Below are 12,603 nucleotides of genomic sequence, written 5' to 3'. Positions count from 1 at the left end.
CTAATCGCTGCAAACGAGCTGATCAAAATATCTCCTCACTGACGCTCTCGTCAGCCGCGCTGTTTCAGACCAAAACCACACCCCTAGAATTAAGATCCGCTTCACAGAGCCCAGGAAAACAATACAACACTATTTTATCAGCAGTGACTGAACTGTTTGTTCTGAAACTTTAGGGTTTCATAAACCCATTCATTCTCTTTATCATTTCCCAGATCTGATCGATTCTTGTTTCCCTTCCAATTGAGTTACAAAATAATCTCCAATCTTCTTTCTTTGCATTTTTTATGGTTCTTCTCTCAGTTGCTTGCATCCTTTTATAATCAATAAGATTTTGAAAGTTATGGCTTGTTTTTCAACTTTTTGAAAGACTTATTTCTATCTTTAATAACTTTATCACATTCCTCTGACCACCAAGGTACAATTCTCATTTTATTCTTTCCTTCCTTCTTTTTAATTGTATGATTTGCTTCCTCTACAATAGTTTTACACACATACTCATTTAACTCATCCACACTTCGGTATTGCTTGCATTTCTTTTTTAGTAATATATTTACATTTTTGCCAGTCTGCTTTTTTAAAAGACCATCTCTGACTCTTGTCCATATCTCCTTTGTCACAGTCAATCCCTATTTTCGTCTCTATGGGGTAATGATCGCTTCCTATTGTTGTTTCTCTGATCACTTCCCATGAACACACACCTGCTAGAGTCTGACACCAGTGTAAGCTGACTATGTGCCTGATCTGATATTAATTCTTGTGCTTCTTCCATCATTTAGACATACCAGGTTTTTCCCATCCATTATCTCTTCAATCACTTTACCATTATCATCATTTTTACTACCCCACAGTGTACTATGCGTATTAAAATCTTCACAACATATAATTTTCCCCTCAATGTACGCATTCAGGGGTCATACGGTGGTGTAGTGGTTAATACTCTCGCCTTGCAGCGAGAAGACCCGGGTTCCCGGTTGGAACAAGGGCCTTTCTGCATGGAGTTTGCATGTTCTCCCCGTGTGTGCGTGGGTTCTCTCCGGGTTCTCTGGCTTCCTCCCACAGTCCAAAAACATGCAATGTGGGGATGAGGTAAATTGGACACTCTAAATTGACCATAGGAGTGAGTGTGAGAGTGAATGGTTGTTTGTCTCTATCTGTGTGTGGCCCTGCGATGGACTGGCGAACTGTCCAGGGTGTACCCCGCCTATCGCCCGATGTAGCTGAGATTGGCACCCCCCGCGACCCTCTGGTGGAGGATAAAGCGGTATTTATATTATATTATTATATTATATTATATTATATTATTCATTGCCTGTGTCATTAATTGCACTGATCAAGCCAAGCACAAAACGGAGAAAGTAAAAATAATCATGAAGGGAGCAGAAATTGGAAATAGAAAGGGAAACTTAGGGGACAGAACAACAACCGATTGTCATACAATGGAATGCCAGGAGTTTAATTGCTAATGAACAGAAATTTAAACGATTCATTGACAAGTATTCAGATAAGCCAGATATTATATGCATACAAGAGACATGGATAAAACCTCAATTAGAATTTGTAATCAGAGGTTATGAGGGTATCCGTAGAAACAGAGGCAGTGGAGGGGGATGCGCAATATTTGTAAAACAAGGAATACAATATAGCATATTAGGTAAAGGAAGGGAGTTGGAATATATAGCAATTGAAGTATGGACAAGAACAGGAAACATAAGAGTGGTACATTTTTACAATCCATGTAAGAAACTTACAATGGACAAATTGAATGCGTACAGTCAGTCAGTCATCATCTACCGCTTTATCCTCCACCAGAGGGTCGCGGGGGGTGCCAATCTCAGCTACATCGGGCGATAGGCGGGGTACACCCTGGACAGTTCGCCAGTCCATCGCAGGGCCACACACAGATAGAGACAAACAACCATTCACTCTCACACTCACTCCTATGGTCAATTTAGAGTGTCCAATTCACCTAATCCCCACATTGCATGTTTTTGGACTGTGGGAGGAAGCCAGAGAACCCGGAGAGAACCCACGCACACACGGGGAGAACATGCAAACTCCATGCAGAAAGGCCCTTGTTCCAACCGGGGCTCGAACCCAGGTCTTCTCGCTGCAAGGCGAGAGTGCTAACCACTACACCATCGTGTGACCTATGATTATTATATTTACCATAAATTGTAATTATAACAATAAGTTAGCTTTATTTAAACCACCTACAAAAACAGTTAGAAATTTGAACTTCAAACTTTAAACCAAAATAAAAAGCATAGCAACAAGACCAAAAATCATATTCATGGTTAATATTCAATGGAATAGATTTTTTTAATCATCATAAAAGTACTTAATGTTGTCATTATATTCTTGGACAATAATATATAAAATCCCTGAGTTCTGTGACAGTTATTAGCATACAGTATATCAGTGAGTGGAAAATCAAGCAAAAAGCGTCCAAGAAAACAACATAATTCCTGTAACAACAGATATAAACTAATAGCCACGGTCAATTAAATGAACCATTAAATTGATCATTTTAACCTGTAATTACGTCATTATACTTTTCAGTTTACTGTATTCACTATCGTTGGTTTTGACATTGATTTACAATTCCGGAGCAAACATGCTATCGGTATTCATGAAATCCACTTGCGCACGTCAGTAGCATACTCCCATCATGCCTTTTGCTGTTTATGGACGCGCCGAGCAAGTCGAGAACATGGACACATAGCCGAAAGGCATGATGGGAGTAACACTACTGCGCATGCTCTATGGGCCACGCAACCTGGAAATAAACACGGAAGTCAGAAACTTTTTGGCATATGCGCTGGGTGAGCAACTCCATAGGAATGAACAGAGCCAAAGGGGCGGTGCTTTATCCAGTTCTTATATACATCCATGGCTCGTTGTGATTAAAGAAGGGTGAATGTCCGTTAAATTACGTCATACGCACTTGCGTTCTTCTGACACGGCAAGGGAGGGAGTTACGTGCATTAAAACAAGCTGTCAATCACCCAGATTGGCCAATGTCAGCCAGAGCTATGGCCCTGAACATGCTGAGACTCAGAGTTGTCTTTGACGCTCCAGAGCACAGAGCCACAAATATATTGATTTTTGAGTATTTTTTTTATTTTTTTCAATTCAAAACAAATTTTTATTAGATCAAAAGTGACATGTAAATAAAATTAAATGGGTTTAACAATTTGGTACCCATAGAAATCTGCGAAAACTAGAACTAGTGCAAAACTAGAGCTTAGGCATCTCTTTACTAAAAACCTGTGTAATGTTACTCTGCTTCACTTCAGCAGCATCACTTCCATGAGTATTTAAGCTCCTGCACATTTTTTTAAAGGTGATATTTATTTTAAAACGTAATATTTCTTTGGGCAAGGGAAAAAAATCCTTCATTTATGGCGGGTCACATCGGCATCTACAGTGAGACTTACACTTCTGGTGGAATCTCAAGTGTTATCTTTATTTTGATACCAAGATAATTCACATATAGCTTGTAGTTGCAGAGATAGATTCTATTTAGATTGGGCATAAAAAGAGGGTCAGGGAAAAAGGCTAATCATTAAATAACAAATATGATCTTTGCCTGGTGCTGACATCTTGTTTTTTTTCTAAGAGATCTGTTTAACTCTGTCATTGTGAATGCCTTTTTAATAAATTATTTCTTTTCTTCATATTGTAAAACCTCTTTATTTCTGCTATTGTATTTTGCCTGCTTCCTGCTTCCTCTCTTCAGAAATATTGTCTGATCTGTGCATTTCTGCTTTTTCTTCATACGTAATTGCTGTTGTTTCACCTTCAATTAAAACTGGATATCCATATTCTACCTTAATCCCATTCATTCTTTTCATCATTTTCCAAATTTGATCGATACTTGTTTCCCTTCCCACTGAATTACAAAATGATATCCAATGTTCTTTCTCACAGTTGCTTGCATCCTTTTATAATTAATAAGATTTTACTTCTTCTTCTTTGTTCCACTATGACAACAGACGGATAGTGGAAAGTTTGTTGTTGCGTGTCTTAGAACATACAGACATATTATACTTGGAATATTATATATAATATAATATTTAAGCAACAGCTTCAACCTGTTTTGTCTGAATAACGTCTACCCTACGTCTAAGAGGTCACATTATAGATTATATATGAAAAGTGGACAGTCTCTCAGTTTGCGTGATGAGGCCAACCCCGAAGTAGTAATACATTGAATAGTCACCAGGGGGTGACTCAGTTGGTTGCAAAAATAACCTTAAAAAAAAAATAATAATTTGAATGGAAGTCTATGGGAAAATTAGTCTACTTCTACAACACATCTAGTACAACAAGTGATTTTATGACTGAGCAGTATAATCTGAAATCAAGAATATGTCACAAAACACAAGGTGGGTTAAAAATGTGCACTATTAAATGGCAATACAACTTATATTGCCATTTAATAGTGCACATTTTTTATTTATCATATTTCAAAGTGACTATACACAACACACTATGTTTTTCTGCCAATAAACCTACCTAAATATTATACACTCAGTATGGGCTAAAGTCGTAGTCTGACAGACAGTCAGACAACTTGCAGTCTGAGTATACATGTGGAGGAGATAATCTATTTATTGGCCGTGTATGTCTGACATTGCCTCCATAGGTGGTGCTCTTTTGCTCTATAAGCCAGTGGGTATTGAATTAGTTTTTCTGTTGACCTTTACATCAGGAAAGACAAACAGCCAATGGCCAGATGGACGGTGAGATGGATCATGCTGTGGTTCTGTTTGTTTCGTACCTGCTGTACACGTTAATCGTGATACAAATTAGCTTGAGCATAGCTCTTATTGTTGCTGCATTGTCCGAAGAAAGACGCTGCTGCCATATGATTTCCAGCGACAGTACTGTAGTTTAAACTACTCCTACTTTCAGGTCAAAGACATATACATATACATGCAGGAGTAATCAGACTATGAATCGCATTATCCAGGTATGTTAGCACAATTTTTGGTCGGACTAACGTGTTAAGATAATCAAATTATTGTCTAAATCTAAAACATACATGTAAACACCTTGACTGGTCCTTTAACAGCACTGGACAGAAGTCACATGGAAATTAAATAATTTCTAATTTTACAAAATAAAAATAAAAAAAATACTGAAAAGCAGGTTGTAGTTAATTTTGTACACTACAGTGATCAGCTGGTTTTTACAATAGTAGACTGCATGAAAGGGGGTGGGGGTGATTCTGAAAGCAGGGGAACTTTTAAGTTCCACCCTATGAGCCCTCTTGAATTTGAAAGAGAATTTTGCCCGCCTTTAACCTCTTTGATTCCTACCAGTGCGCAGGTCACACCATTAGCAGTCCCTTGGTTGGTTGGTTGGATTCAGGCATACACAGCGATTGGGTAAAGAAACTGAAAGAGGCACAATAAGTGTGGGTCTTATTGTTCATTCATCGGGCAGGAGCCTGTTTAAAAAGGTGGGAAAAAATAACCCGCCTCGACGGCTCGACTCTATTCAATTTGCATGTGTATCCGCCTTTTCCGGTCACATGACCCACTGGATAGTTCTGGGCATACGGGGCTTTTCAGTGTTGGCGGGTGTTTGTGAGCGGAGGAACATTTTAGACAGGGTCAAAAAAGGCTTCTTACTCTAGTACTAAGAAACACTTACTTTTCTCTATATTTCTATATATTTTAGAGGATGTCTGCGTGGGCCGAAGAGAGACGCCGTGGTGCTCAGAGCAGCCGACAAGACGAATGGTACGTTTGAATGTATAGCCGCGACAAACTCTCTGTCCCTCCACTGGGCAGTGGCTTTGTTTGGTTCCGCACTGTCGCTTGGCTTAATACAGATCTTTTTTGGGTTTAAGAGACTGTTCACTGCTTCTTCACTCTATCGCGATAAATGGCGCGTTTAGCTTCCTAAGCTCACACTGGGTTAGCTCGTAGCCATGTAGCAGATACCAGGCTCTGTTTTGTATGATAATGGGCGAAACAAGGATCGTTTTTTGTTCAGAGGAGGCAATAAACTGTGACAAGCGGTACGTTGTCGGGCAGGACGCGTTGTATTGTAGTTTAATGTGCGCAGATAGTCGATAGTTTGTAGAACAACATAGGCCACAGCTATAAAGCAACGTTCACTGGCTGTAATTATTATTCAGGTTACAAGTGGTTACAACGCTGGTGATCAGGTCATACATGCACCAGATGGTCTTCATCCCAAAGAAACACAGACCAGACACGCACTGGTACGCGGGGGTCGGAACAATCGGAAGTAGACTGTGATCAGATGGCGGGAGTCCCTGTCTGTACGTAATCAATGACTAAGTTAACTGTACATGAATAAAAAAAGCATTGAAATGCAGTTTGTTAATAAAACACTAACTCACATAAAATAGCCTGACATTTCAAAGGCCAATGGTATTATAGTATTGCAGTTATTTTGACTCGATAAGTAATTCAGTAAAGAACTACGGGGTTCTCTGCAGTTTGTCCAGTCTTGATTATGTCCACGAACCGCAACAGCACTTTAGTCATCAAATTCAAACCTTCTTAGTAAATTTTTTAAACTTTATTTTAGCTTATTTTATCGATTTCTTGGACGATTGTCCATCTTTGTTTTTATTCAAAAACTGAAGTGGGGCTGAACGTTATCTTTCCCCCTCTTTGACAGTGAAGGGACCACCTGGTTTGTGGACAAATGACAAGGAAGTTGCCATTTTGCAGTTTGGGAAACTTTGATCAACAATTTACATACATTAGTTAATTAATTGGTCTAAACTGGACAAATGAGTAGATTGTGATATGTGTTAGTTGCAGGCCTTGGTATCAGCCTGCTAACCACTCAAACTGACTCACTCTACAGTTGTGCTTTCAATTTTATTTATAAAGCACAACAGCTGAAACAAAACAGCATATCTACTGTGTGTATGCAGCACTCTCAGCAGGAATTTGGAGTCCAGTTTCTTGCCGAAGGATGTTTTGGCATGTTGACTCCAGGAGCCGGGGATTGAATAGGCCTTCACCTCCTGAGCCACATCCATATACTCTTTGCAAACCAGTTCTTAAATTATTAGCTGAAGCGACTTAAGTTGTAATGCTCTCTTGGGATGTGCTTGTACGCACTGGTTTGCTCTAATCCAGCCCTCTCTTGCCTTTTCCTGTTGCAGCACTGTCCCATCTCGGTGGTCCCACTGCAGGAAGAGGGGGGTTGATGGAAGCCTGCGGACCAGCAGAGATGCAGAGGGAACTGAGAAGGAAAAGTACAGACACTCCGATTGCAGACATTCCAGGTAAAACATTTTTTGAAAGTATTTGGATGCTCCCCTCCCACACACACTCCGGCCCAGCCATCTTACTTGGGTGGAGTCTACAGCTAAGCCAATGAGTCAGCTGGAGGTGCATTTGTTCATTAATTTACCCTCCATGGTGTAGAACTTATTGTAAGTCGCTTTGGATAAAGGTGTCTGCTAAATGACATGTCATGTCATGTAATGTAATGTAGAACCAGAACCAGAACCAAGTGGCAACCAACAGTGATCACCCATAATAATCGGAACTCCCGTTTTCAATCCTCAAGTTTTGTGATTTGACTTGTTCAGTTTGAAGTTCAGACCTCACCTGCGACTAGGCTTCTGTTGGATGCACAGTGGTTTCACTCGTATATTGCTGTGCTTTGTCTGTTTACCTGCACACAGGAACAGAACCGACATTACTAGGACACCACCCACGTTTCAGACTTCGACTGACTCAGCATCACGTGCATGGCACATTGCCTTACGTAATCTCTCTAGTGGCTCCTTTGGAGATATACATGTCACATTTCTACCACTCTGCACACACTGGCGCCATGAGTAACTCACCTATCAAGTGAACCGTTGGTACTGTTTTATGATTAACAGACATTCCTTGAATTAATAGACGGGTCATATTGCGCTCCTTTCATCTATGATGTCACATTTTTATATCGTAGGATTTAAATTAAGCTTTGATGTTTAGTAGTTGGAAAATGAGTCACTAAAGGAAATCGGCAATAATTCATTGCACCCCATTCTTTATTCAAAGTAATTAAAAGACTCTGACACATCAAATTATCACCATTTGTTGTCATGACATCAAATCGATCCGGACACCAACCAAACAGACAGACTCTCTATTGAACGTTACTATTGAAACTAACGATTGAGACCATTAACTCTTTGAACAAAACCCAGTTAATCAAAGAAGAACACTCATTTTCTTTCCTAGTTGGCTTCCTCCATCAAACCTAGAGAGTACGTCCATCTTTTCTGTACTGTATACACGTAGAGCCTAAAATACATTGTCGTCCATATTCTCAGCAAAATAACAAAACCTCATCTAATTTTTCTGATAATTGCAAAGTGGATTCAAGGAACATGTGGTCTGATCTTGACTATTCGAGACAAGCTTTTTTCCCTGAAGTTTGAACAGACTTCTAAATTCTGGATAAAAAGTGACAGACTATTGATAAATGAGTCTGTTGACTCATAGTGGACACTATGTTAAATTGATTTCAGCAATATAACATCATCTCTTATTCGTTGACTACTTAATGTGTTCCTTGTGTTTCCTGCTCAGCTTCACCACTCCAGAGAGCTCAGGGCCAGTGTCTCGTTGTGGCAGGCGGACTGACTGGGGTAGCCAGGTGGAGGACGATGAGATGAGGAGGGATGTACAGAAAGACATGCAGCGGTAACTTACATGCTTTTGTTTCAGTAGATTTTTCCAGAAGTCATTAAGTCTTTACTGAGTGTGTGTGTGTGTGGATTTTGTTCAGTTACAGGAGGAGGATACTGGCTGCAGAGGGTTCCCAGAGGGAGAGAAAGACTTCCTCTGGCTCTTCTGGGAGGTATGTTCTCCCGTTCTTTCCCACCATTTGAAACCCATTTGTTGAAAGAAAAAAGTATTAATCAGTAGGGATGCAACGGTACAGTTTTCTCATGGTTTGGTATGCATCACGGTTTTTGGGACACGGTAACGGTACGGTTACAACTACAAATACAATCAAATGTGACCATGACAAGGCTGTCAACGTCCTTGTATGTAACAGTCACAGTCAGCACGGAGCGCTTCTCTGTGCGGTCGCTCCGTGATCACTGCTCTGCCCAGGAATATGGCTGATGGTAAAGAGGTACCAGAGGGTATTTCTCATTGTAGTCTATGCTGAATCTAAAATGATCTCACACAGTGGACTTAAAACAAAGACAGCGCTCAGCATTTGCATGCGGAGCGCTTATTGGCTCCGAGGAAATTCAGCGACGTTCAGATTGTCTCTGAAGGCAGCATGAGCAGAGCATGACACTGAGCAGCAATGCTCCTGAGTGGATCTGTGCGGCTGTACAAAGTTTTGTGACGAAATGTAGCGAAATACTGTTTGCCACTGTGTATTGTATCGAACAGTTTGGTAAATATTGTCATTTTTATCTTATTATTGCTATTAAAATGAGTACTTACTGGGTGTACTTGTTTGTTTGTTTTGCATATCGTTTTTTTTGCCCCTGTCCATTATAAAAAAACAGAGTTTGGCGATGTTTACACGCGTTTAGGTCCCAGTATCTTGTAAAAGTTCTGTCCTTTATTTTTTGTGACTGTTAATGGTGGCTGAATTTGTCTCTGCTGCAGCTGCGACTCCAAAGAGGGAGACAACATGGAGACCGATGAGGCTGTATTGCTAAGGCGACAGAAACAGATCAACTATGGCAAAAATACGCTGGCCTACGATCGGTACACCAAGGAAGTTCCAAAGTAAGTTCCCGCTGGTGTAATATATGCAGAACTAAAACCACCATAAATGCATATATTACTATGAAAATGTCATACAATTCAGCAAATAGTTCCATTGTGCAGTTGCAGTGAAGACGGAACTGTTTTTGACCCAGGCATGTTCTATACATGTAATGTAATCACATAAATGGGACCATGAATGTGTTTTATCATTCACATGTTAAAACGTTAACCCTCGAGTTTCTATTGTCTTTCCAGGCACCTTCGTCAGCCCGGTGTTCATCCAAAGACTCCCAATAAGTTTAAGAAATACAGTCGTCGCTCGTGGGATCAGCAGATCAAACTGTGGAAGGTCAAGCTCCATGCCTGGGACCCACCAACAGACAATGGCAAAGATAAAGTCCTTGACAACATGTAAGAGGATTAACACAAGTACATCCGATCATCCGATCATAAGATCATAAGATCACACTTGTCCATGTTTTCCTTTAGTGAAGAGCTGGGCCTCGATGATGTAATGGACATTGAGCTGGACTTCCCAACCCTCTCTGACTCTCACAGTGCCTCAGCTTCTCTCAACACACACAGCATTTTACTGGAGGTGAGTTTGACAGCGTTTCCTGTTCATTCAGATCTGTCATAGCACATCAAACATGACTGCAAGAGGAACAATACATACAGGATTGCATTATTTGATATTGACATGTGCATTTGTATTGGCACACTGTTTGTCTCCCTGCTCACCTGCTGTGGGGATTTTGCTGTGAGACATGCACAGCTCACAAAAAATGTCGGTGAAAGTTTTGTTACCAAAAAGTTCACTCCCCATAGACATGCGTCACACGAGCATTCATTGTGAAACTTGTCTTACACTTGGGCATCAACCACACAGTCGACCAGCTTTTTTACCCATTTTTCCTTTGGCTTGTTCTGTTTTAAATATCTGAGTTCATTGAAGATATTTTAGACAATAAATACAAACATATTATATTTAAATAGAAAATTATAATTTTAGAAACTGAAATCACAGAATTTGTTAAACACTGGGTAAATATTGAAATAGTTGGCAATTTATTTGGTAGTTGATGAATAAATTCAATTTGATCAATTAATTGGTGCAGCCTCAGATTATGTTTTCAGATAATTCAATTGACTCCTGGGGTTAAGGTACAGAGATGATTGATTGTTAGAGATCATGTCATGGTTTTAAATTAAAATCAGTTTCCCTGTGAGCATGTATCAATTCAAGATGCCGCCATCGTCATAGCATTTCATTTGATTGGGTGAAGTTGGGATCTTTATTGAAAGCTGGAAAATAATGAGGCTTTGTATTTCTTGTGCTTCCTCTCTTACAGGATGAAGACTGTATGGGTACTCCAGTTAAAATTCAGAAGACTGAAATCTCAGCGCAGCCGGACTCAGTGTAGCTCTTCATTGGTCTTCTTCAAACACATGTTCACACACTCATCTCAAGTGTTCTAGTTTGTCCTTTACCAGCTTCTTGATCTAAACAAGGCGATGCCACATCTGAAAAGCCTCCGAATCTTCTGTGTCTTGCCTGGTTCTTAGTCCAACCCTGTAACATTTTTATTCATCAACAAGTATTCATCTTTCATTTGTACCAGCGCTTGTTAACTCATGGGATCTTTCACAGGTTATTCACCTGCTCTCAGGGAGTATTCTATCACAGCTCAACCTCCCAATTCAATGTTGAGTCGATGTCACTGGTTTAGGGTTCTTCACAAAAAGACACTTATAGCACTGATCTGGTCAAATTGCACAAAACGCACTGCTTGGACTTGGTGCTAAGAAAACAAGAAAGCATTCGAAATGGACTCAACTCAAAGAGCTCTCTGAGGAATTCAAAGATGGCACACCAAAGGAAAAATGTTTTTCTTTTAGGGATTCATAATAACAAGACTTTTTCTTTCATGTCCAATTTTTAAATTGTAAAAAAGCATTATTAGGTCTGGGCTGTATTTGTTTTTACATAGGTTGTGTTTTATGCCAATGTTAGTATGTTTCTTATTGTTGTTTCCTTCATGGTGAAGACATAAAATAAAAAAACCCAAAGTTGATTGAGTAGGTTTTTTTTGTTGTTTTCAGCAGAACTGTGGCTTGTTTGTTCAGGTTGTTACTAACCAAGGGTTGACACAGAAGCACTCTGTGTCAACCCATCACTTTCACAGAACTTTGCCAGGAGCAAATATCACTTGTCACCATGTCTGACCAGCAGTCCAAGCATTCATAATATGACTGGACCTGTAATTGTTAAAGTTTGTTCTGTCTTCTGTTTTCATGTCATTTGCAAAATAAATCCCAATCCCAATATCAAGCAAAATGGTAAAACTTATCGCCAAATTGTTCAGCCCTAGGTCACTGAGGTTAGTGCAGTTCAACATGCTTCACAGGTGGATGACAAATAGATATTATGACAACAGTGTGTAGAATGATATGTACTTTATGAATTACAGTAAAACATTTGTTTTAAGAACTACCATATCAGCACCTGAGAATGTCAACCATATTGATGGAATTCATTTGTCCATATCATTGATAAAATCAGCAATTTTTGTGATTGTCTTTATTTGGCATTAATAAAATGAATATATAATTATTTTTTTTAAGTTAACAATCATCTTGAACTGTTTTCACTGCCACATATTTTCATCAGTAGTGGGTCTCCTCTACTGGGTCCTCCCTGAGGACACCATGGTGGATCTCCACATTTTTAATGAACAAACTTAGCACCTTCAGAGATTTAATGATGAAGAAGAAGATAAGAAGGAAAAGGAAAAGTGTTTAGCAGTAGTTTTGCGGTCATGGATGTATTATAACAACTGGGGCCTGTTGCACAAAAGTAGAGTTA

The 12,603-nt window shown here is 39.6% G+C and overlaps 1 protein-coding gene across 1 annotated transcript; it reads left to right on the top strand.

Annotated features, from left to right (window-relative positions):
• Positions 1-5,535: 5,535 nt before the first annotated feature.
• On the top strand, positions 5,536-11,812 carry LOC122778891 (stem-loop binding protein). Its single transcript, XM_044041042.1, has 8 exons — positions 5,536-5,750; positions 7,160-7,282; positions 8,589-8,702; positions 8,788-8,859; positions 9,633-9,755; positions 9,993-10,148; positions 10,227-10,335; positions 11,090-11,812. The coding sequence occupies exons 1-8, from the start codon at positions 5,692-5,694 to the stop codon at positions 11,159-11,161; spliced, it is 828 nt and encodes a 275-aa protein (XP_043896977.1). The 5' UTR covers positions 5,536-5,691; the 3' UTR covers positions 11,162-11,812.
• Positions 11,813-12,603: the final 791 nt, after the last annotated feature.

This window comes from Solea senegalensis, linkage group LG12 (assembly GCF_019176455.1).
Source record: "Solea senegalensis isolate Sse05_10M linkage group LG12, IFAPA_SoseM_1, whole genome shotgun sequence".
Lineage (NCBI taxonomy): Eukaryota > Metazoa > Chordata > Actinopteri > Pleuronectiformes > Soleidae > Solea > Solea senegalensis.
Note: the sequence above shows the minus strand (reverse complement) of the source record. Positions and strands in the feature narration are given on the sequence as shown.